Source organism: Populus trichocarpa, chromosome 4 (genome assembly GCF_000002775.5).
Source record: "Populus trichocarpa isolate Nisqually-1 chromosome 4, P.trichocarpa_v4.1, whole genome shotgun sequence".
NCBI lineage: Eukaryota > Viridiplantae > Streptophyta > Magnoliopsida > Malpighiales > Salicaceae > Populus > Populus trichocarpa.
Window position 1 is genome coordinate 20,604,682 of NC_037288.2, and position 26,910 is coordinate 20,631,591.

A 26,910-nucleotide genomic window follows, 5' to 3' on the forward strand; every position below is an offset into this window, starting at 1 on the left:
GCCACTCAATTGATAGAGGGTATAAACGTTAAATCAGATGAAGTTGAAGGGGCTAATAATGAATTTAATATATCATTCATTAAGTTAAATAAGATGAAAAGAAATTATTGCATGCTTAAGAATTTTTTAAGAATAAATTAATTCAAGTTGCCCCCTCTATATATATATATCACTGATATTTATAAATATGGTTTTGTATTATCTATAATTGAATCCAAAATCAAAATAACTACCTGAACTCGAGCATGTATGGATTTTTAATTTCATATCAAAATTCAATCTTGTCAGGTTTCATGTATTCATAACTTGGGACTCTAACTTAACCCAAATCTGAAACCCTTACAGAATATTATAATTTATTTCAAGTTGGGTTTTGTGTATAATTAACTTGATATAGCTATGAATTTTTTAAACTTTAAGATTATTTATTTATTTCAAGTTGGGTTTTGTGTAAATTTAAATAGTTCATATCAAACCTAAAATTAAATATTTTATCTTTGAGTTTTATCTAAACCCAACTTGAAACCTAAACAGATCTAAAAATTTTATATCTGTTTGGGACGATTAAAGATTATATCCATGTAGTTGTAGTATATATCAAAAGACTTGAGAACAATTATGAAGGAAGTACGTAGTTAGGCAGGCTGCTTTTAAAATATCTACCTTCAACAAAATATTCTTCACCGATTTTTCAGAGTGTTTAGAGAGTACTAATGATTAATTTGTTAATTTTTAGTAGTAATAAGAGTATGATATCTTTGAACAAGTTTTTATACATTAAAGTTAATTTTTTCTATATTAGATCTTAAACAAAACATTCACATATGCTACTTGTTAATTATTTATAAAATCAGAACTCTCCTAGCATCGTCTTAAAAAGAGATCAATGTAAATTTTGGGGGCGTAAGCCCTCTCTCAATAAATTTCTTTTATTGCCAAAAAAAAAAAAAGAGAAGAAGAAAAATGGTCAAATATTGATGTCATTACTGAATCCCAAGTTTTCAGTATATTTTCTTTTTCTCAAGGAATGTTATAAGTGTGCACGTACGGAAGATACAAAAATAGAAAAGAAATTGATGGCAATCAGATTATTCCTTTTATTCTATTCTAAAAAGAAAATTCTATTCTAAAAAGAAAAAGAAATGCTTATTTCTACATGATGAAGTAACTGTTTTAAAACTCTAACCGGTTTGATGGTTAACCTATGATTCTGGTGACTCAAAGCTTAGACCAAGAAGGGTTTTAATAAGAATAGAGAGATAATTGATCGAATTAAAAATCTAAATTGATCACCTGAGACCTGTCCCAGATCAACGGGTTAATTGATTTTAAAAACTATGGATATAGCTGCTCATTCAATGGCTAGAAAATGATGGGATTCTTGTTTTGGTAAGAATTCGTATGCTATGGAAATTTGAGCTAGCTGTGGAGCTCTCTCCATCTGTGAAATATGTAGGTAAACATTATTGAATCTGGTTTGATTAGGAAATCGAAGGTATTTATCAATTTCTTTTTGAGAGAGTAGTACGCCCTGTAAACACAATTTTTATTTGAACATAGGTGACAGAAGAAAAGGTAAATCTGGATTCTTGAAATATGTCAAGCTTCCAAGCTCCTAGAGAATTACTAGAGACAATAACTCAAGAACATCCATAGCCATAATCTACAATTTATTAATGGAGCTATCTGACTTATTGAATGTTGGAAACTGATTGTGGTCTGACTTTAATTGCTGTTAGTGTAGTTCTCGATCTGCAATGATATCACAGTCTGGGATTGATCCATGGGAGGACTTGCAATATTCTTGCAGAAAGATTGTGATGATTCGCCTAACAAGTGGTCTGTTTCCTCGCTATTTTCATGAGCCAATGATTTCTGATGAAGAGCTTTCAGCTTAGCAAGCTCATCGGACACTTCCTTCATGGTTGGCCGGTTTACTCCCATGCTATTTAGACATCCTTTTGCAAGCTCAGCTACAGCTTCTATCTCATCCATTTCACCTTCATCAGCTGTCTGGAAATCCAAAATTTTGAAGAGATGATTATTTTCCAGTGCTGAGATGAAGTGTTGAATAACGTTCCGTTTCTCTCCAGACTTGGAAATGGAGTTTGGCATCTCTCCAGTGAGAAGCTCCACAAGAACTACCCCGAAGCTATAGACATCACTTTGAACGGTTAAAATACCCGTCATAAGATACTCAGGATCCAGGTAGCCTAGAGTCCCTTGTATTTTTGTAGCTAAGATATCGGTTTTGCCAGGAGACATCAGCACCGAAGCTCCAAAATCTGCTACTTTTGCTGTGTAATTACTGTCTAGAAGTATGTTCACTGACTTGACATCTCCATGAATAACTGGAGGGTCTGCCAGAGAGTGCAAATAATCAAGCGCAAGCGCAGTCTCCGATGCTACCCTCAAACGATTGGTCCAGGAAGCCAATATCCGGGAACCTTTGTCGTGGACGTGCTTGGAAAGAGTTCCATTTGAGATGAACTCATAGACCAGTAATGGAACTTTGGTCTCTAAACACAGGCCCAAGAGCTTTACCACATTCTTGTGATTGACCTGTGAAACAATGCTCATTTCCTTTTGAAATTCCGCATTCATCTGAGCTTTGTCCACCCCTTTGGACTTCTTGACAGCAACCACTGTATTATCTGTTAAAACTCCCTTGTAAACAGAACCAAAACCACCCTCCCCGAGTTTCCGATCATCAGCATAATTGTTGGTTGCCTTTACCAGCTCCGCCTCGCTGAAAATCCTTACTCGTTGATTCTTTAAAAATTTTCCCCCGTTCTCTTTGAAGTTCTTGTCCTTTATTCTTTTCGTGCAGATCATGTAGAGTAGCAGACAAATAACCACAAGGAAAATGCTTGCGCCAACAGCTGCAAGCAAATGTCGAAGAAGGACGTTACTTTCAAAATCAAATCGATCAAGCGAAAATATTTATTTACTAACTTCTTACTATCGTAATTGATCGAAAGCCTCAATGAGCTTCGTTAATCCAACTAAATTCCTGATGTTTTATTTTTTAATTTATTTTGATCCCTCGAACTATCAAGTCAAGTTAAAATCAAGCCTTCGTTAGCCGTCCGTTCGAAAGCTACCTCAAATGTCGCGGTCTCCTCAACAACAATAGCAGCCAGAAGGAGAAGAAATGAAGCGAAGCTAAAACAATTGATTGAAGAACACGAGAGAGAGAGAAGGAGGGAGAGAGAGAGAGTTTTTTTTTTAAATCAAACCATTAATTTATACAAATAATTAAGTTTAACCCCTTTTTAGTTTTTTTGTTTGCAAATCATGTGATTCCACGTGTCTCATTTAAGTAAATTTTAGAGGGAACCTTATGATCATGAAAACCGTGTACACTTTATATAAACCCTGTATGCTTTATATATATAACCTTCATAAATTAATAACTCTTATTAAATAATATTTTTGTTTAATCCCAACTTAAATTTGAAGTTTAAACAATATATCTTAATTAATTAATTAATTAATTTTTATGGTTTGAAAAGATATTAATTTATAATGGTTTAATTGTAATTTAAAAAATCAAAAAGTTCAGACCTTTTTAATTACTAATTGATGGCCTCTAGTTTTTCAAAAAACTGAGTATCCATATCTCTTTCTTTTTTTTTACGGCAAATATCTTCAAAATATGCTCATGCACGAAAATTGTTAGTCTAAGTACAATAAAAAAACAGGCTATTCACATTAGAATCAAGGGATTAATTTGCAAGTGTATTTTAAAAAAATAATATATATATGACTTGAATTATAGATCCAACTAAAATAAATAAGCTACTTTTCATTTAATTAGATGAAAAAAAATTAATAATAGATGAATCAACATCACATTAAATATAAAAAAATAAAATAACATAAAAAACTGATCAACCGGGGTTAGCTGAATTTCTATTCTTACAAGAAAATGCAAAGAAAGCTAATTACCTGCAATAATTTTGTTGATACCATTACCACCTCTTTGACAATCTGTTTTACCATCACCGTGCTTGCCACGTGGACATCGACACTTGTAATCTCCAATCACATTCTCGCAAGTACCTTCTTTACAAGGGTTTTTTAAAACCTTGCATTCATCTATATCTGTTGTAAATGTTAAAAATATTAGTGGAAAAAACATGAATATACAAATTAAAAAAAAAAAAACTGTAAAAAACAAATAGTGCCGAATAAATAGATGTGATCCGGCATGAAACTCAAGTTAATTACACGTGAAATAGAATGCTTTGTAAAGCCAGATATGATTAGCAAGTTTTAAACTTCGAAAACAGATTTCTTTTTTCTTTTTTTTATTATTATTCTTCACGATGGAGATGGCTGAATAGGACTTAAGCTACACAAAATGGTGTCGTCCTTTCCCATTCTTGAATCTGTAGTCTATCTTTTCCCGGATTCGAATCTAAGAATACTTCCAACAAAAAATAAATAATCTTGATGAACACTGAACATGACAAGAGAAAACAGGGAACAACATAACCTGCATACGCATAATTATTAGTGATTATTAAATCATATCAAGAAGCAATAACCAGTTTACCTTGGCATCCTTCTCGGAGATAAGGATTTCCTTCGAACCCTTCATTGCATGAGCAACGATATCCTTGACCAATCTCAGGGTAAGTGCAATTTGCATTAGCGCCACAAGCATATGCACTTCGATTAGCTTTAGCCTGTTCGCACGTCTCATTTTGAACTACCCATTCAATCACAACTTCTGTTGTATATGCATCTTTTCCACGTTTTGGCTTGCGAGAGAGAGGCCAATCTGAAATCTTGAAGGAGTGCTTGTCCACTAAAAATGCAAATCCACAGAGATTGAATTCCGAAACGTTCGTGTAGTCGTTTGAAGTTGACAATGAATAGTCAAGTGATTTGAGGCCCTTGGGGATTGAGGTTTGGCAGCATCCAGAACCTGAGCAAGGATTTCCATCGGACATGTTCACATCTTTGGTGCAAAAGGAGAGACAGGCAGCTCCGTATGTGAACTCATTGTTGGTCATCCAGGCATATGTATCGCAACCAATTACTGTGAATACATTTCGGGTGTCTGAGAACATGAAGGGGCCTGATCGAAGGGTGACAGACTGTGCGAAAGAGTCTGTGCTGTTCCCAGCTTTGTTATAGCAGTCGAATGCTGCCTCAATGCCTACAGTGTATATCCCCTCCAGCACTGATATATTGTGAACAGGAGTGTTTCCATCCAACAGTTCAGTATGACCTTCATCGTTAGAACTGCAGTTTAGAAAGAAGTCGTCGTTCATGGCACAGCTTGGTTCCAAAATCCCAAAGGGGTAAGGAACACTAACATTCCCACACTTATCATGGCAGCCAGGTTTTACATCTGGGCTTGCTGTTGATTCTGCAACTGGACACAATAATATCGACATCATCAGCAAAAAAACCCACATGACTACGCACCTCCCAACTTAATAAGTAGCAATTGACCCCTAGAAGATTTGTATAAAGAAGCTCCAAACTAACTCTCTCCCGCCCCCCACTAACTTCTGCAAGAGGACATATATATATATATATATAAGCTAATTAACACAGACCATTAAAACAATTGTTAACACGACTTAGTCCAAGACTACAGGGTCGATAGAGTCTTGAGAGTCCTTTCCTAGATCTTTCTTTTCAGTTTTTATTTTTCAAAGCAAGAAAAATATACATGTAGAAGACTCCTAGCTATAATTGCAAGGTAATGTGAAAGCTATCTCAGTTGGCATGCATGCAAAGTCGTTGGCTGCATCTGCCTGGTTAATTCCCTCCCAAATGTATACTTTTCCTTCGTAATTTCTCATGTGGAAACTGAAGAGAGATGTTTTAGCCCATAATCAATTAATTGTCCATTTATTTGATGATCAATTATATCTAAATCTTTCAATGTTTTCACGCTCTTCGTATTGGAGCTTTATTAATTTTAAGAAATTATTTAACGGCTGATCGAAGATATGATGAGAGGGTTAAAAATTAATAAATCAAGAAATCATTGAAATGAAGGAGCTATTACAAAATCTTCCTGAGAAGGTAGTGCCCACCTTCGGGTCAAAGGGTTGATTTTTGGACCGTCTATAGCCACTTGGATGCCATCCATTATCGTGGAAAACACACATCAACCCTTTCGGCTTTTGGATCTTCTTGTGGAAAATTAATTAAGGGCAGAGCTATGAGCAAAAAATACTCGTGGGGTCAAGTGCGGACATAGATTCTTTGAAATTTGAGTGTGATTGTCGTCGATGTCTTGATGATTATTCCTTAATAAGTTTTTGCGTTTTGCTCATTAATTAAATTAGTTAATTGTTAATTGACTTCATTTGGTTATTTTGCTTGTCAATTGATTTGGTGAATTATATGTAAGAATATGTTTATTTTTGTGTTTTAAAAGTGATTTTTAAAAAAATTAAAAAAATAATTTTTTTAAATAATTTTAATTTACTGATATTAAAAATTAATTTTAAAAAATTAAAAAAAAATATTATTTTAATATATTTTTAAATAAAAAATAATTATTATTATAATATTTACAAATAAAAAATATTTTTAAAAAAACTATTGCCATAATATGAAATGGGATGTAAATCTTTCAATGTTTTCACGCTCTTCGTGTTGGAGCTTTATTTATCTTAAGAAATTAATTAACTGCTGATTGATGATATGATGAGAGAATTAAAAATCAAGAAATCATTGAAATGAAGGAGCTATTACAAAATAGAGGAAGAAGTCACATAACATTGACCAAATCAAAGTCTACAATTACTAATAACATGTGGAGACAAACTATGGAAACCCCAGTGAAGCCAAATCACAGCCGCCAACCTCGAAGTTTGGAGTACGCAGAGTAATTAATGATTAAAGGTTTTTTTTTTTAATTCATATTTTACTAATAACATCTTTCTTTTTAGTTATTTTCTATGGAAGGCAAACAAAATATTTGCAGAAAATTAATAGTACTAAAACAATCCAATATCTCAATGTCAAGTGATTGGATTTGAGCTCTCCACTCATGTCTTTCATTATAATTGCCAGGTGGGTTAATCATGAAGGTGAAAGCTTTCGTATGTAAAGTATATGGGTGTTATTTTATTTAATTGAAATTGAAATTGAAATTGTTTTTTATGTCAAGTTAAAACCACGTAGCTAAATAGGCTCGTAATTAATTTCCTTACAAATATATAATTTTCCTTTGTGATTTCTCAAGTGGAAATTGAGGAGAGATGTTTAAGCTATGTTTTTTAATTCCATAATCAATTAAAACTTTCACTTCATATTTTTTCATTAATAACATTAATTATTTGTTGATCGACTTCATTTGTTTATTTTGAAAATCCATTTATTTGATGAATTATATGTAAATCAATCAATGTTTTCATACTCTTCATATTAGCCAATTCAGCTTGATTTCTACAAAAGAGCTAGCTGCATATATAATTCCTTGATCTCATTAAAATTTATTTGTGATTTAATTGGGTGATAAGCACTCCCAGATGTCAGTATTGGATTAGCAGAGACGTACGTAATCACCATAAAAATATTAATCAATAAAGACTTTTGAAGATCATAGCAGTAGCTTTGGATTTTCATTATGAAATTATTAGTTTCAGTTTACATTTGTTCTGACCCAATCTTGACAACAACGTTAACGTAGTCAGCTCCTTCGAAAATCAATGAAAAATAATAGATTTGCATCTTATTATATATTAATATGTGAGTATGTAGTGTATGTCAGCTAGCTGCCAAGTCAGCTCCTTCTTGTTGCTGCTGCCACTGGCCAATACAATAATAGCAATTAAACATGATCATTTTTTATGCACTGCCCAACTTGTATGACTTGGAAAAACTACTTCCCTCTCTAATCTGTGTAGATAATTTATACTACAATGGAAACCATTATTCAATCCATGAGCATGAGGAATGCAAATTCATATTAAAAAAAAAAAATTGACATGGAGAGCAGACTCGGTCGATCGATGAAGACTTAACGGCCCACGGCAACAATTTTTCAACATCTTCTCTTCCTTTTTTTTATTTTTTTTATTTTCACAACTGTAACTTATCATATATATATATATATATCCAAATGCAATAAAATAAATGTCGTACGTAGTGATAGACGGTATAGAAGTTGTGCCAAATTGAATCAGTTAATGCAAAATCAAATGCTTTGAGATTAATTTTTGAGTGGAACCAATCAAATTGTGCCACTCAACTGATAGAGAGTGTCGCACCCGACATCGCGGCGGCCCTAAAAAATATTTCTCTTGAATTATGGAAAAAGAACAGATTTCTGGCATCTGGTTCTTTAAGGGGAAAAGGTCTTGTTTAAGGAGTCGCCACCTAGTATTATGGTCACTAGGAACCCTAACTGGTCAACAGAGATTCTATGGTACGGGATTGGTTACGTAAAAGGGAAGATATTATCACCCCTTAAACGTTCTGCCTAAGGCAAACTGCATTGTTGGTTTTGTCTTCAATTGCTAAACATTTATTCGCTTATGCTATGATGATTTGTTTATAATATTCCTGACTCTGGCGTCAGTGAATATTCGAGCTCGAATAATTCCAACTCTGGCGTTGGTAAAAATTCGTAGCTACGAAAATTTAGATCAATATTTTTTATTCCCTACTCTAGCGCCAGTGAATAAATAAATAAAAATAAATTGATTTTTACGCATGCACATATTTTTTTATTTTTCTAGCTAAATAAAATAAAATACACCGAATAAAAATAATATAAATTTAAACCGGTATTTTTATTCCTGACTCTGGCGTCAGTGAATAAACCAGTAAATTTACATTATTTTTATTCATGCATACACATTTTTTATTTTTTATTTTTTTTACTTTTTTTTATTTTTTCTGTTTTTTTTATTTTTCCTATATTTTTTTGGGGCTGGGCTAGACCCAGCCCAGCCGGTCACTGGCCCAAGCCAGTGACCGGTTGGGTACATAAAGCACGCGTGAATTAAATCACGCGTGCATGTGCAGGTAAAGGGAGTGAATTAAAATGAAAAGCGGGGGATGTGAAGCCTACTTACCTGGTTCTGGAAACACCGAAGGCAGGGTGCAACGATGGTTCTGGTCACGGTGGCTTTCCTCTTTCTGTTTTCCTTTTGTTTCTGTGATGATGAAGGTCACGGCTTGCTGCTTGGGTTCTTCTTTTTTTTGTTTGCAGGGGGGCGATTGAAGACGATGATATTAGTGTTGGTTTTCTGGGTTTACTGCTTGTATTGGTCTCTGTTTTATGGGTTTCTGTCCTCTGTCTCTCCCAGTTTTTCTTTCGTTCCCAGTCTCTCCGTCTCTCTGTTTTGCCTTTTCTCTCTCTCCCTTCTGGTCGCCTTTGTTCAGCCTTTATAGAGCCAGCAACAGCCTCGGTGGTGGTAACAGTTGCCCCCCACCCTAAATGCTCCGTAACCGACGCCTTCAATGAAGAAAACGTCCGTGTTAGCTGCCAACGGACGAAACGTCTCTGCCTTTAATGGCAGAGCCGTTGTAGAGTAAAGAGACGGTGAACAGTCGTTGCAAAACGACCCCGTTTTGCTGGCTGCAAATTTGGTCCTTGTAATTCTTTTAATTTTGCAATCAAACCCCTGGTTAAAATATAATTGGATCCTTACATTTCTGCGCCATTTTCAAGTTGGTCCTTGGATTTTAATTTTTGCAATTTAGACCCCAATTAAACCCCAAACTTTGATATTTCTTCGATTAAGTCCCTAATTGGATTAATTAAATTAATTTTCAAGCTTAATTAAGTCTCCAAACTTAATAATTCTCCAATTAAACCCTTGATTGGATTAATTAAATTAATTTTCAAGCTTAATTAAGTCTCAAAACTTATCAATCCTCCAATTAAACCCTTAATTGGATTAATTAAATTAATTTCAAACTCAATTAAATCTCAAAACTTATCAATCATGTTGCCCTCAAACCAAATTTTAATTCATTCTTCATTTTACTTGTTTTTTAATCATCATTATTTTTTTTTATCATCATTTTTTTATCTTTTTCAGTAAATAAAATAATAATAATAATTAAAACAAAAATGGTCAAAATTTGGGTTATGACAGAGAGTATAGAAGTTAAATAAGATGAAGTTGAAGGGGCTAATAATGAATTTAATATACCATTCATTTATAAGATTGTTAATGTTGATGACATGGCATAACATCAATGTAACCTACTTTGTATTGTTTCATAACTTATTGTAAAACTACTTTTTTAAATCATTCTAATAGAACAATAAAAATTTTATAAAACGGAAAAGAAATTAAAGCATGCTTAAGAAAGTTTTAAGAATAAATTAATTTAAGTTGCTGATTTCTCTTTCTCTTTCCATCGATGACACTGGATATCTATAAATTTGATTTTGTATTATCTATATTTAAATTTAAATTTAAAATAATTACCTGAATTGATGAAATGCATATGAATTTTTAATTTGATATGCAAACCCGACTTGATCGGGTTTTTAGTATTTGTAACTTGGATCTTAACCTAACCTGAACCGAAAGCTCTATAATTTATAACTATTTAGACTTGATATACTTGTGAATATTTTAAACTTTTAAATTATTTAATTATTTCAAGTTAGTTTTTGTGTAGGGTTAGGATAGATTAATATCTATACCAAACCTAAAACCAAATCTTTTACGATTGAGTTTTATTAAACCCAGCCTAAAGCCTAATCTGATATATATATATATATATATATATATATATATATATATATATATATATATATATATATATATATATATATATATATAAAAGCAAATCCAAGTAAGTATTCATGAAGCTAAGCATATATCGAAATACTTGAGAATATTGTCATCGAGAATATCTATGCATTTCCATTTCATATTATTGTTACAAGTTTCTACACAACTATTGACAACTACTTTTATTTCATTTTTAGTAGTAATAAGAGTGTGGTATTTTTTAACAAGTTTTTATTTATTAAATTTAATATTTTTTTCTATATTAGATCTTAAACAAAACATTCACACATGCTACTTTTTATTTATAAAATCAGAACTCTCCTACCATCGTCTTAAACAAAACACTCACACATGCACGACAAGAAATTACTTAAATAACTTGAAGTTATTTCATTTTGATCTAAGAACAAATTAATGTGAACTTGAAGTTTAAAAGATAATTTATTTATAAAATATTGCAAATCAATTACCGAATGTTTTCACCAACAGTGAAAAGGTGGTTAAATATCATATTTTAGCTGCAAATGCTTAATCTAGAATTGAAATCCCTGAAGGAAAAAATGCAACATTTTAGCAAATGAATCTATACCATGCCCGAAGGACAAAAATCCTAGAAAATAAAAATTACAACAAATAGATGATGGTACTCCTGAAGATTCCTCATTCATAACACTACTAGAAAATCGGCAAAAACCAATGGAATTACCGACGAATATAATTCCGTCTCTAATTTTGTTGGTTTATATCGACAGACCTTTGTTGTCGGTAATAATTACCGATGGCATAGCTTTCGTCAACAATTCGGTCGGTATATACTGACAGAATAATTCCGTCGGTATATACCGACCGAATTGCCGACGGAATATATAGAATTTTGAAAAAAAGAAATAGTTTGATGACGTGCAATTTTTTCAGAAGATTTTACCGATGGAATGACAGAGGGATTCAAACTGGGATCTCCATACAGTGACATGACCCATTCACCGTCAGAATTACCGACGGGTATACCGATAGGACGTGTCCGTCAATGATTCCATCGGTAAAAGCCAATATATCCATAATCTGCCGACTCTCTCCTCCTCTATTTCTCCTTCTTCCCCATCCCAACTCTCCCCTCCCAAACTGTAAACAACCACCCACCCCCCCTAAAAGTATCCCCCTCTTCTCAACACAAGCACCCATCTTTCTTATACTTTTGTACGTGATCACAACATCCATTCTTCGATTTATTATGAATTTTATCATTTTTTGTAAGTAAATCTATCCTTTTTAATTTTAACATTAAAATGTTAATTTTATTTTTTTTATTATATGTATTTTGTTAATGTATATACTTGTTTTATTGTTATTTGTCAAAGAAACTTGTAGCATGAATGTATAATTTTATAGTTGTTATAGTTTGTTTTAGATTTTATCAAATTGTATTTGTTTGTAAATTATTGAAACTTTGTTTGAATTACACCGAATTAGATGTGTTGTCATGAAATAAATAATAGCTTGTTTAACAGGTCCGTTTTAATTTTTATCAATATCTTTTGCGGAGTTGTGATTTTTATAAATTTATATATGTATAAATTTGTATGGACGTTGATAATTGATAATTGATAATTGATAATTGATAATTGATAATTAACATAAGTGTTTTTTTAGTTTGTTGGATAATGTCGGGGCAAACCAATATTTTTGCAAATTTATTTACGTAACATAGTTAATTAATATACGTTGTTATCATGATTTTATAGAGATTCGAAAGAAGTCATGGATGATCGTTCATGGATGTATCGAGATTTACCCTAGGGATTGCGGAGGATGGATTATTGTAATGGGGTTTAGGATTTTATTAATTTCACAGCATTTATTTTGAGGAATTTTACTGATGGCGGTATTAGGTGTCCATGTAGGAAGTGTAAAAATAAAAAGTTTCTGCATCCAGATGTTATAAGAATGCGTCTTCTAACCAAAGGGTTCATGAAGGATTACCTGTGTTGGTATGCATATGGAGAACTATTTGTTCCTAATGAGAGCATGATAAAAAGGGTGGTCGGGTCAACTTCTAGTGCTAGCAATGTGCATGAAGTTGTAAATGACAACAGTAATCCTTATAGGAATATGATTATGGATGCAATAAGAATGAATCAAGGTAATGTCAGTCAATGTCCAATCATAAATGAAGAACTTAATGCAGATGCAATAAGGTTTTTTGATCTGTTGAAAGATTCTAACGAACCATTATGGGATGGGTGCACGAACCACAGTAAATTATAAGCCGTAGCACAGGTGTTCACCATCAAGTCAGATCATGGGTTGAGTGAGGCCAATTATGATAAAATTAGAAGTTGTAGTGGGTTTGAAGTTCACAAAATCTAACTGGCAAGGTAGTTACCACCTTCGGGTCAAAGGGTTTATTTTTTGGACCGTCTATAGCCACTTGGATGCCATCCATTATCGTGGAAAACGCGCATCAACACTGTCGGCTTTTGGATCTTCTTGTGGAAAATTAAGGGCAGAGCTATCAGCACAAAAATACTCGTGCGGATATAGATTCTTTGAAATTTGAGTGTGATTGTCGTCGATGTCTTGATGATATTCCTTAATAATTTTCAAAGGATCCCTACATATGCTTGCGATAACCAAGTGAGTGAATGAGAGAAAAACGAGGGGATTATTTATTGGTGATGTTTACTATATATTATCAATTTATTCTTGGTGGAGCATTCTCAACATAAAAGTTTTCAAGTTTAAAAACAAATTAAGTGTGGAATTAAAGATGTGGTGAGTGTTGTACTACTAATTCAATATTAAAGATTTAGAAAGAAAGAAGTGAATTGAAAATTCATGTAAGGTCAAGTTCAAGAAATAATTTTTATTTTTATTTATCAAAAGAAGAAATGTTAGTCCTTGTAGGACACGTACACGAATTTTTAAGCTGTAGGATGATATTTTCGGCATTTCAGTTTCTCAATCTGAATATTAAAGAACAAAATATTCAATTGTTTTGTTAACAAATTCCCTTTTGGGTTGTCTTTTTTGAATTTTTTTCATTGCTAATTTTATTGGTAAAAACCTCGACGTTTGGGATACGCAGAGTAATTAATGATTAAGGGGATTTGTTTGTTCTTTTTTAATTCATATTTTAAAATTAATATTTAATAGAATTTGATTTTTAATTAAATACACTAAGTATGTATTCTTAAAATTATATATAAAAAATTAATCTCAATAACTTTAAAACTAATTAAAGATACATTGATTGTGTCTTTCATTAATTTCAAATTTACTTGAGATTAATTTTTAAAGATATATTGATTGTAAATACGAGAGATAGCTCAACTTATTAAATTTTGAATTTATTTTTTAATAATCCTGAGTTTAAGTTTCCTCAAAACTACTGGAGATTTACATAATCGAGATATATGCAAGCTGACTCTCAAAACATCAATATTAATAAAAAAAAGTTATAATCTATTTAGGATTCCTAAAATTTTTAACAAAAGCTACACCTAAAAGGATCGAAGAATTACAGATAAATGTACAAAAAGAACTTAATTGTATGAACCAAAAACTTAACATTTGTATTACAAGAATTGAAAACCCTTACATGCACCTGAATGTTCTTACAGAATTTATAGCCGGACAATTAAAGAATAGAGTTTCATTTCGCAAAGCAATGAAAAAGGCTATTGAATTAACTGAGCAGAGCAATACAAAAGGAATTCAAGTATAAATTGCAAGGCATCTTGATGGAAAAGAAATTGCACGCCTCGAATGGGTTACAGAGGGCAGGATTACTCTACAAACTCTTCGAGCTAAAATTAATTATTATTCTTATATGTTTTTGAATTTTTCCGTTTTCTATATATATAATATATGTCTTAGAACTATTTATGGGGTCTTAGGTATAAAATTTTGGATATTTATAGATGAGGAATAGTAAACCCTTACTTAACTTGTCTTTACATTCTATTTATTGAGGATAAAAAATAATAAAACATCATCATTCTATTCATATTCATTGATTTATTAATCTTAAGAAATTATTTAACTGCTGATCGAAGATACGATGAGAGAGTTAAAAATCAAGAAATCATTGAAATGAAGGAGCTATTACAAAATAGAGGTCTATACCTGGCTAGGAAGAAGTCTCTACAATTACTAATACATGTGTAGACAAACTATGAAAACCCCAGTGAAGCCAAATCAAAGACACCAACCTCGATGTTTGGGGTACGCAGAGTAATTAATGATTAAGGGGATTTGTTTGTTCTTTTTTAATTCATATTTTAAAATTAATATTTAATAGAATTTGATTTTTAATTAAATACATTAAGTATGTATTCTTAAAATTATATATAAAAAATTAATCTCAGTAACTTTAAAACTAATTAAAGATACATTGACTGTGTCTTTCATTAGTTTCAAATTTACTTGAGATTAATTTTTAAATATATATTGATTGTAAATATGAGAGATAGCTCAATTTATTAAATTTAAAATTTATTTTTTAATAATTATGAATTTAACTCCTCTCAAAATTACTGAATACTTATATAATCAAGATTTGTACAACTCGAACATCAATATTAATAAAAAATATATACATTGATCGTGAAGGGAAAAATAAACACGAACACCAAAATAAATACTCCCTCTCACATGATCCAAAGCCATTAAATGCATCCACGAAATGTAATTAATTTAAAATATTAAAACATGACCAAGACATAGAGATGGGAATTATTTGGAGTGTTTTTTAGGCCAACTGTACGCATGCTGAAAGCACAACAAGGGGATGGCACCTTATAAGATTCTTATTCACTTTATTCCAATTCAAGATGAATTTTTTTATATAAATTATATACCAACCCATCCTTTTTTTTGTTTCATTTCGCCTATCTTAGTTCAATTTATGACTTAGATCAATACGACCGGGTCAATGGAGCCCTGAGAGTCCTTCTTGCATCTTTTTTTTTAGTTTTGTTTTTCGGAAGGCAAACAAAATATTTGCAGAAAATTCATAGTACTAAAACAATCCAATATCTTAATGTCAAGTGGTTGGATTTGAGCTCCCCACCCATGTCTTTCATTATAATTGCAAGGCGGGTTAATTAATCATGAAGGTGAAAGCTATCAAATACAAAGTCTATGACTGTTATTTTTTTTTATGATTTAAAGTGTTTTTTATTTAAAAATTTATTAAAATAATCTAATAGAAGAAAAAAAATATAAAAAATAACAAAGAAAAACTCAAAAAAAAACATAAGCTTTTAAAAAAATACCAAACAAACTCAAGTGAACTTTCTAAATCTGATCTAATATCTAAAACCCATAACTCGCTGAATTCTAGACCCAAATTCAATATAAAAAACCCTTAATTAATTCTCAATCAATTTAATTTTGTATGATAAAATCGTTGAAAAATATTAATAAAAAAAAACTTGTTGAAACAAAAAAAAATAACAACTTAACGAATGAGGATAAGATTTGAGAGAACAAAACCCAAGGAAGATAAAATTTGAAAAAAAATGATTCCATACAAAATAAATAGCAATTAAAATAACAAGGATCAAATTTGAAAGATTATAAAATCATAGGGGTTGAAATTGAAAAGTATTTTTAATTTGATAGATTATTTATAGATTAAAAAATGGAAGGGGTGATATGAAAAAAAAAAACTATAGAGGGTTAACCCAATAGAATCAAACCAAAAATAATAAAATAAAAAACAAAACAAAAAAGAGGATAAAAAATAATAAAACATCATCTTAAAAGGGGAAAAAAAAACCCAAGCAAAATCGGACGAACCTCATAAACCTAGTCTAATCTTTAAAACTTGTAACTTGTGAAATCCCGATCTTGGGTTCAATTAGAAAGCTTAACTCTAAACAAATTTAATTTTGAATGATGAAATCATGGAAAAAAATATTAATAAAAAATATTTAATAGAATTTGATTTTTAATTAAATACATTAAGTATGTATTCTTAAAATTATATAAAAAATTTAATCTCAATAACTTAATTATTTTAGGGCTCTGATACCAAGTTAAGAATAATAGAATGTGTTAGGTTGTACCTTAACCAACCTTCCTATTTATATATACACGGTAGAATACAACAGTAACTGTAGGGATTACAACATTGAAATAATTCTATATTAATTTTTTATTCTGATATATATATATTCTATAATAGAGCTAAAAATTAATAAATCAAGAAATCATTGAAATTAAGGAGCTATTACAAAATCACCAACCTCGATGTTGGGGGTACGCAGAGTAATAATTAATTAATGATTAAGGGGATTAGTTTTTTTTAATTCATATTTTAAAATTAATATTTAATAGAATTTGATTTTCTAATTAAATACATTAATGTAATAATATTACGTATGTATTCTTAAAATTATTAAAAAAAAAACTTAATCTCAAGTAACTTTGAAACTAATTAAAGATACATTGATTGTGAAGGGAAAAATAAACACAAACACCAAAATAAATACTCCCTCTTACATATTCCAAAGCCAATAAATGCATCCCCGAAATGTAAATAATTAAAAATATTAAAACATGACCAAGACATAGAGATGGGAATTATTTGGAGTGTTTTTTAGGCCAACTATACGCATGCTAAAAGCACAACAAGGGGATGGCACCATATAGGACCTAAATTCTGGAAATCCCTATTAAGATCCCCATTCACTTTATTTCAATTCAACATGAATTTTTATATATAAATTATCCTAGTTCCTTTTTTTATATACAAGTTATATACGTACCAACCCATCATTTTTGTTTTCATTTCGCCTATCTTAGTTCAATTTTATTAAATGAAAGAATTAGTACAAAATGAGAGCCACACATATTGCAGTGACCTTGTTAAAATGTTTGTTTGTAAATGTGGTTTGATCACGTTTTTTAAATTTTTTAAAGTTTTTTATTTTTATTTTTAATTAATATTTTTTAGTATTTTTTATTATTTTGAAGTATTGATATTAAAAATAAAAAAAATATTTAAAAATAAAAAAAATTTAAAAAAACACTCCCATACAAATAACAAATAGTAGGTCTCAACAATCGCAAACGCAAAGTCACTCATAATGAGATTATGCTCTATTTGTTTTTGGGATTTTAAAAGTATTTTTTAATTTTTTTTTTAAATTACTTTAATGTATTGATATTAAAAATAATTTTTTTAAAATTATAAAATAATATTTTAATATAATTTTAAATAAAAAAATATTTTAAAAAATAATTATATCTACACTTTCAAACACGTCAATAAAAAATCAGGGTAGCCGGCTTCGCAAAATCTAACTGGCAAGGTAGTGACCACCTTCGGGTCAAAGGGTTGATTTTTGGATCGTCTATAGCCACTTCGATGCCATCCATTATCGTGGAAAACGCACATCAACCCTTTCGGCTTTTGGATCTTCCTGTGGAAAATTAAGGGCAGAGCTATCAGCACATAAATACTTGTCGGGTCAAGTGCGGGCATAGAAAAACGGGGGAATTATTGATTGGTGATGTATACTATTATCACTTTATTCTTGGTGGAGCATTCTCAAAATAAAAGTTTTCAAGTTTAAAAACAAAGTGTGGAATTAAAGATGTGGTGAGTGTTGTACTACTAATTCAATATTGAAGATTTAGAAAGAAAGAAGTGAATTGAAAATTAAGGTGAGGTCAAGTTCAAGAAATAATTTTTATTTTTTTTATCAAAAGAAGAAATGTTAGTCCTTGCAGGACACGTACAAGAATTTTTAAGCTGTAAGATGATATTTTCGGCATTTCAGTTTCTCAATCTGAATATTAAATAACAAAATATTCAATTTTTTTTTGTTAACAAATTTCCTTTAGAGTTGTCTTTTTAGGATTTTTTTTATTGCTAACTCTGTTTATAAGTACCAGTGAAAATATGTCCATTATATATATTGAGAGAATTTTAATCAGAATAAAATAAATATAAAAACCAAAGATGACGTGGAATAAGTTTTTGCACTTTAAGTTTTGTTCATTAATTAAATTAGTTAATTGTTACTTGACTTCATTTGGTTATTTTACTTGTGAATTGATTTGGTGAATTATATCTAAGAATATGTTTGTTTTTGTGTTTTAAAAATATTTTAAAATAAATTAATTAATTTTTTATATTTTAAATTAATTTTTGTGTATTTTTAAATAATTTTGATATACTAATATTAAAAATTAATTTTAAAAATAAAAATATTCACTATACTACGATATCAAACAGGATGTAAGTCTTTCAATGTTTTGACGCTCTTCATATCGGAGCTCTATTAATCTTAAGAAATTATTTAACTTCTGATAGAAGATATGATGAGAGAGTTAAAAATTAATAAATCAAGAAATCATTGAAATGAAGAGCTATTACAAAATAGGGTTACCTGGCTAGGAAGAAGTCACATAACAATGACTAAATCAAAGTCTACAATTACTAATACATATGTAGTGGACAGACAAACCCCAATGAAGCCAAATCAGCTTTTAGGTATTTGTTCAGGTAATCGGGGATATAAAGAAGAGAAAGAATTCTTGTATTTTATTACTGGAATAAAGGAATAAGAGTATTCATAGTTAAGTTAATTGAGAGATAGTTTTGTATAATTGTGTAGCTTGCTTAAGGGTAGCAGCCATCCTTTGTATTTATACTTGTAGGGTTGTGTACAATATAATGGTGGGATGTATTACATACAATAACTATTCCTATATAAGAGTGTTTACATTGTATAGGGTCTCTTTCCTTAATACACCTCGTCAAGCTGAAGGTGGGGATTCCACCCGAAGCTTGGATCGAAAGTAAGCAAACGAGACTGGAGGAAGAGGCTTGGTAAGGACATCGGCTAGTTGATCTTTGGAAGAGATAAACCGTACCTGAATTTCTTGCTTAGTAACCCAATCACGGACAAAGTGATAATCAACTTCAACATGTTTAGTACGAGCGTGAAATACTGGATTTGCAGATAAGAAAGTGGCCCCTAAATTATCACACCATAGCGTGGTCACAGTTGAAGAAGGGACCCGAAGTTCTGTCAATAATGAGCGAATCCATAAAATCTCAACAGTACCATCAGCTAAGGCTTTATATTCCGCTTCAGTAGAAGACCTCGCAACAGTGCGTTGTTTCCCGGATTTCCATGAGATAGGGGTGGAGCCAAGGTACACAAGATAACCACCTGTGGATTTGCGATCGTCAATACTACCAGCCCAATCAGCATCTGTGAAACCATGAAGAGACAAGGGAGAATCCCTAGTGATGTGCAGACCATAAGTGGCTGTAGCCTGGAGGTAACGCAGAATGCGTTTAACAGCAGACCAATGATCCTCAGTGGGGGCATGCATAAATTGACAGACCTTGTTGACTGCATAGCAGATATCAGGTCTAGTGAAGGTAAGATATTGTAATGCCCCAACAATCTGTCGATACCGTGTGGGATCAGAGTAGAGAGTACCCGGTATGAGTCCTAATTTGGAGGAGGCAGATAGAGGAGTATCAACTGGTTTGCACGAAGTCATACCTGCTCGTTGGATGATATCGAGGGCATATTTATGTTGGCTTAATAAGATACCCATAGCAGTAGATTTAACTTCAATGCCCAAGAAGAAATGAACAGAGCCTAAATCCCGAAGCTTAAATTCTGATTGTAGCAAAGTAATCAATCTATGAAGCACAACTGAGTTACTCCCGGTTAATAAAATATCATCAACATACACAAGCAAGTAAATCATAGCACCATCGTGAGAGAGAATAAACAGAGAAGTATCACCCTTGGATGCCTGAAATCCAATGGAGAGTAAGAACTCACTCAACCGGTTGTACCAAGCACGAGGGGCTTGTTTCAAACCATATAGAGATTTATGGAGACGACACACATGAGATGGGAGTGCAGGATCAACAAACCCAGGCGGTTGCGCCATGTATACCTCTTCCTGAAGGTTGCCATTTAGGAAAGCATTATGAACATCCAACTGATGAATGGTCCAATCATATGAGACAGCAATAGTGAGCACAAGGCGAACTGTTGTAGGCTTAATCACTGGACTGAACGTCTCCAAATAATCAATCCCTTCTTGCTGAGTGAAGCCACGGGCAACTAATCGTGCTTTATATCGGGCAACTTGACCATCAACATGTCTTTTTATTTTGTAAACCCATCTACTGCCAATCACATTCATAGTTGAATGGGGAGGCACTAACGTCCAAGTTTGATTAGAGTGAAGTGCCCGAAGTTCCTCCTGCATGGCAGTGTCCCAAGTAACATACCTGTTTGCGTCCTTAAATGACACTGGCTCCTGCTGAGGTAAGGTCGTGACTCGTGAGACAGCCGCAACGCTAAGATTAGCATTTTTTTCTGGCCGCGGTCGAAGCACCATAGGATGGGTGCGAGCCCGCTGAGATGGAGAAGAGACAGTGGCAGGGACATGCTGAAGATTGAACTTAGACAGATCAACACATACGTTAATACCAGGAGGGGAAAGAGAGGAAGAACCTGTGGTTGAAGAACTCAATATAGGCGCAGACCGTGAAGGAGACCCAGCAGAAGAAGCACCCACAACAGGGGAGCGAACAGGGGATAAACCAGGGAAGCTGGCAGCAGCATCGGGTGACGCATGTGAGTGTGACGAATCTGAACCTGCAATTGAAGAATGATCATAATAACATGCAGATAATGGTAAGTGAGCCGAAGGAAGTGTAGGCAGTGTAGGGGGCAGTGGTGAAGGGACTGAAGAGGGTTGTATGAGAGGATGTAAAGTGACAGGTATAGATGGAGCAGAGGGCTGTTTGGGTGTTGCTGCAATCTGTTCAGTTTTATCAAGAGGAAAAACATTTTCATGAAACCGGACATGACGAGCAAGGTAAATTCGTTTGGATGACAAATCAAGACATCGATAACCGACATGCGAGGTACTATATCCTAGAAAAACACAAGGAGTGGACTGAAAGTCTAACTTGTGAGCATTGTATGGACGAAGAAAAGGAAATCAGAGACACCCGAATGTACGAAGAAACGCATAATCAGGTGTTGATTTTAGAAGACATTCAAACGGTGTCTTATTATTAAGAACTGGAGTGGGCATGCGATTAATCAAATAAACAGAACTTTCAAAAGCATAACTCCAATATTTAAGGGGAGCGTGACACTGCCCAAGGAGAGTTAGTCCAGTTTCAACAATATGTCTATGACGGCGTTCAACCATCCCATTTTGTTCATGAGTGTGCGGGCAGATCACACGATGATGAATACCAATCGTTTTAAAATATGTATTTAGTTTTCGATATTCACCACCCCAATCGGTTTGAACAGACTTAATTTTTAAGGAGAATTGGCGCTCCACAAGCGCCTGAACTGCAGTTTAGAAAGAAGAAGTCGTTCATGGCACAGCTTCGTTCCAAAATCCCAAAGGGGTAAGGAACACTAACATCCCCACACTTATCTTGGCAGCCAGGTTTTACATCTGCACTTGCTGTTGATTCTGCCACTGGACACAGTAATAGCGACATTATCAGCAAAAACACCCACATGACTATGCACCTCCCAGCTTAATAAGTAGCAAGTGACCCCTAGAAGATTTGTATAAAGAAGCTCCAAACCAACTCTCTCCCGGCGCCCCCCACTAACTTCTGCAACTTCTTTTCTTGTAGAGGACATATATATATATATAAGCTAATTAACACAGACCAATAAAACAATTGTTAACACGACTTAGTCCAAGACTACAGGGTCGATAGAGTCTTGAGAGTCCTTTCCTAGATCTTTCTTTTCAGTTTTTATTTTTCAAAAAGCAAGAAAAATATACATGTAGAAGACTCCTAGCTAGTACCGTAAATCATCCCCCAAAATATCTTGATGTCAAGTAGGTGACCTTGAGGGGCTCACTATAATTACAGGGTAATGTGAAAGCTATCTCAGTTGGCATGCATGCAAAGTCGTTGGCTGCATCTGCCTGGTTAATTCCCTCCCAAATGTTTACTTTTCCTTCGTACGTAACTTCTCATGTGGAAACTGAAGAGAGATGTTTTAGCCCATAATCAATTAAAACTTTCATTCACTTTAGATATATTTTGTTCATTAATTAATTGTTAATTGACTTCATTTGGTTATTTTACTTGTCCATTTATATTTGATGATCAATTATATCTAAATCTTTCAATGTTTTCACGCTCTTCGTATTGGAGCTTTATTAATCTTAAGAAATTATTTAACGGCTGATCGAAGATATGATGAGAGAGTTAAAAATAAATAAATCAAGAAATAATTGAAATGAAGGAGTTATTACAAAACAGAGGTACCTGGCTAGGAAGAAGTCACATAACACTGACCAAATCAAAGTCTACAATTACTAATACATGTGTAGACAAACCCCAATGAAGCCAAATCACAGCCACCATCCTCGATGTTTGGGCAACGCAGAGTAATTAATGATTAAGGAGTTTTTTTAAATTCATATTTTAAAATTAATATTTAATAGAATATGATTTTCTAATTAAATACATTAATGTAATAATATTAAGTATGTATTCTTAAAATTATTAAAAAAAACTTAGAGGGTGTTTGGGAGTGTGGTAGTGGTTGCTTTTCAAATAGCTTTTCGTGCCGAAATACATGCCAATGATGTTTTTTTATTTTTTAAAAATCATTTTTGATATCAGCACATCAAAACGATCCAAAAAGTACAAACCGCACTCAATTTTAGCAAAAAAAAAAAAAAAAATTTGAAATTCGCCGAAAAGCAGGTTGAACAGCAGAGCCAAACGCTCCCTTAATCTAAACTAACTTTGAAACTAATTAAAGATACATTGATGTTGAAGGGAAAAATAAACACAAATTAACACCAAAATAAATACTCCCTTTCACATAATCCAAAGCCATTAAATGCATCCCTGAAATGTAATTAATTAAAAATATTAAAACAGGACCAAGACATAGAGATGGGAATTATTTGGAGGTTTTTTAGGCCAACTACACGCATGCTAAAAGCACAACAAGGGGATCTAAATATATTATTTTAATATATTTTAAGTAAAAAATACTTTAAATTATTATTATACTATTTTTAAATAAAAAAATATTTTGTAATAATAATTATTATTACAAAATCAAATAATTTTTTTAAAAATATAAAATATTATCTTAATATAATTTTAAGGAAACCACTTGGATGCCATTGGATCGTCTATAGCCACTTGGATTATCACCACCTCGGGTCAAAGGGCTGATTTTTGGATCGTCTATAGCCACTTGGATGCCATCCATTATCGTGGAAAAAGCACATCAACCCTTTCGGCTTTTGGATCTTCCTGTGGAAAATTAAGGGCAGAGCTATCAGCACATAAATACTTGTCGGGTCAAGTGCGGGCATAGAAAAACGGGGGAATTATTGATTGGTGATGTATACTATTATCACTTTATTCTTGGTGGAGCATTCTCAAAATAAAAGTTTTCAAGTCTAAAAACAAAGTGTGGAATTAAAGATGTGGTGAGTGTTGTACTACTAATTCAATATTGAAGATTTAGAAAGAAAGAAGTGAATTGAAAATTAAGGTGAGGTCAAGTTCAAGAAATAATTTTTATTTATTTTTTTAGCAGAAGAAGAAATGTTAGTCCTTATAGGAAACGTACAAGCATTTTTAAGCTGTAGGATGATATTTTCGGCATTTCAGTTTCTCAATCTGAATATTAAAGAACAAAATGTTGAATTTTTTTTTGTTAACAAATTTCCTTTAGAGTTGTCTTTTTAGGATTTTATTTTTATTGCTAACTCTGTTTACAAGTACCAATGAAAATATGTCGATTATATATATTGAGAGAATTTTAATCAGAATAAAATAAATATAAAAACCAAAGATGACGTGGAATAAGTTTTTGCACTTTAAGTTTTGTTCATTAATTAAATTAGTTAATTGTTACTTGACTTCATTTGGTTATTTTACTTGTGAATTGATTTGGTGAATTATATCTAAGAATATGTTTGTTTTTGTGTTTTAAAAATATTTTAAAAAAAATTAATTATTTTTTTATATTTTAAATTAATTTTTGTGTATTTTTAAATAATTTTGATATATTAATATTAAAAATTAATTTTAAAAATAAAAATATTCACTATACTACCATATCAAACATGATTGGTCTTTCAATGTTTTGACGCTCTTCATATCGAAGCTCTATTAATCTTATCTTATCGGATAAAATCTAACCGTTCTAATGTCAATAAAAAAACTACTTTTTATTAGGAATACATCTTACATATAAGTTCAAAATCCTAGATGTTAAAAGAAAAAATAATAATGTTTTTCAAAATTTTAAAATATTGACGTAGTTTTCGTGGCTTTAATAAATTGGTTATTAAAGCCAAGATGCATGCTAAAAAATATTTTTAAATTTTTGTTGTATGAAAATTCGATATGATTTTTTATTTTGAGAGACTTGAACGTATGTATAAAAACAAGACATCTTTTTTGTTTTTCTGTGTAATTGTTTTGCAATGTTTTGGTTAAAGCCAAATATTTTAATATCGGATTTATATCTTTACGGTATAAAAATACAAATCAATATTAAGCAAAACTGTATAAAAATACACAGAAAAACCACAAATTTTTGGAAAGGATTTTTGAATTTTTTTTGAGATTTTTTTTATTTTTATATATTATATTATATAATAATATTATATTAATATATTGGATGGGGCTGGCCCAATTATATTGGGCTGAGCCCATCCTGGCGTTGGGAAACATACAGAGCTACGAAGCTAGCTAATTAATTAGTTTAGGGTTTATCGCATCTACGAAGGTTAAACAATATCTTAATTAATTAATATTTTTTCATGATTTTAATAATATTAATTTATAAAGCTTTAACGTACGGAGGTTTAAAAAATTAGAATTAAAAAATAAAAAAAATTAGACTATTTTACTAATTGATATATGGCCTTCAGGATTTTTTTTACAGCCAATATCTTCAAAATGATTTTTATGAACGACAATTGTGCGTCTATATTTTTAATTTATTAAGTTCTTAACATGAAAGACTAAGAACATGTGCTAAAACACATGCATGGACCACAATACAATTATAAGTTTTTATTCAATCAGCAACCCTCGTAAAAGTGTTAAAACAAAAAAGAAACATTTGATTTGTGATATATTTTCTTAATCGCTCACCATGTTTCAGAAGAAGTCAACAGCTTGCAATCTAATGGTACATCTATACCAATCTCGAAACTGCTGCAGGAAATCGACCTAGATGAATTATCCACTTCAACCATTTGTTGAATATTGATACCATTACGTGATAATAGAATCCCCTCCAATTCCATCGCAACTTCTCTCATTGGTGGCCGGTTTCTTCCATTCATATTCAAACATCTCTTTGCAAGATTCGCTATAACTATGGCTTCCTCTTCAGTGCAATCCCCCTTAACCTGAGCATCAATGATATCAAAGAGTCTACTATCTTCCATCAATTCAATGAAATGTTCGGCTAGGCTCATGGTTTTCAGTGAATGGGCTACGAAAATTGGTTTTTTCCCACTTAAGAGCTCGACGAGAACTACTCCAAAACTATAAACATCACTCTTTTCTGTTAATTGACTGGTTCGAAAATACTCTGGATCTAAGTAACCAAAAGTACATTGCACCTTGGTGGTCAGATGAGTTTGATCAATGGAAACTGATCTTGACGTTCCAAAATCTGCAACTGTTGCTCTATATTTCTCATCTAAGAGTATGTTTGTGGACTTAATGTCTCGGTGGTAAATCGGGATAGATGCTGTCGAGTGAAGATAGGATATCGCACCTGCAGCTTCCGAGGCGATTCGTAACCGCGATTCCCATGATAACGTAAAGTCCTCGTTTTGCTCATGGAGATATTGGGAAAGAGTTCCATTGGGAATGAATTCATAGACTAGCAGAGGAACATCAGTCTCCAGGCAACATCCAAGTAGCCTAACCACATTTCTGTGATTGATTTGTGAAAGAATGACAACCTCGTTGATGAATTCTTCTAGTTTTTCTTCATCCACTATTGTAGACTTCTTAACTGCAACAATACTCCCATCAGCTAACATTCCCTTGTAAACGATGCCTTGGCCGCCATGACCAAGTATTCTGTTGTCATTAAAATAATCGGTCGCCTTTTCCAACTCATTTGAATTGAAT

General features: G+C 32.1%; 1 protein-coding gene across 8 annotated transcripts in view; it reads right to left on the reverse strand.

The window, feature by feature from the left end:
• Positions 1-1,525: 1,525 nt before the first annotated feature.
• The window catches only part of LOC18110452 (wall-associated receptor kinase-like 8), a 96,325-nt gene continuing 70,940 nt past the window's right edge, over positions 1,526-26,910 (reverse strand). For 2 of the 8 annotated variants that reach the window (XM_052452049.1, XM_052452052.1), the window contains exons 2-3: positions 3,952-4,107; positions 1,526-2,882 (exon numbers count right to left, since the gene is read on the reverse strand). In XM_052452049.1, coding sequence (XP_052308009.1) covers positions 1,726-2,882; positions 3,952-4,107 — 1,313 coding nt within the window. In that variant the 3' untranslated portion in view covers positions 1,526-1,725. Of the gene's footprint in view, positions 2,883-3,951; positions 4,108-4,561; positions 4,937-25,891; positions 25,993-26,910 lie in introns of those variants that run through there. The other 6 variants (XM_052452055.1, XM_052452054.1, XM_006384643.3 and 3 more) reach the window with 5 other exon arrangements.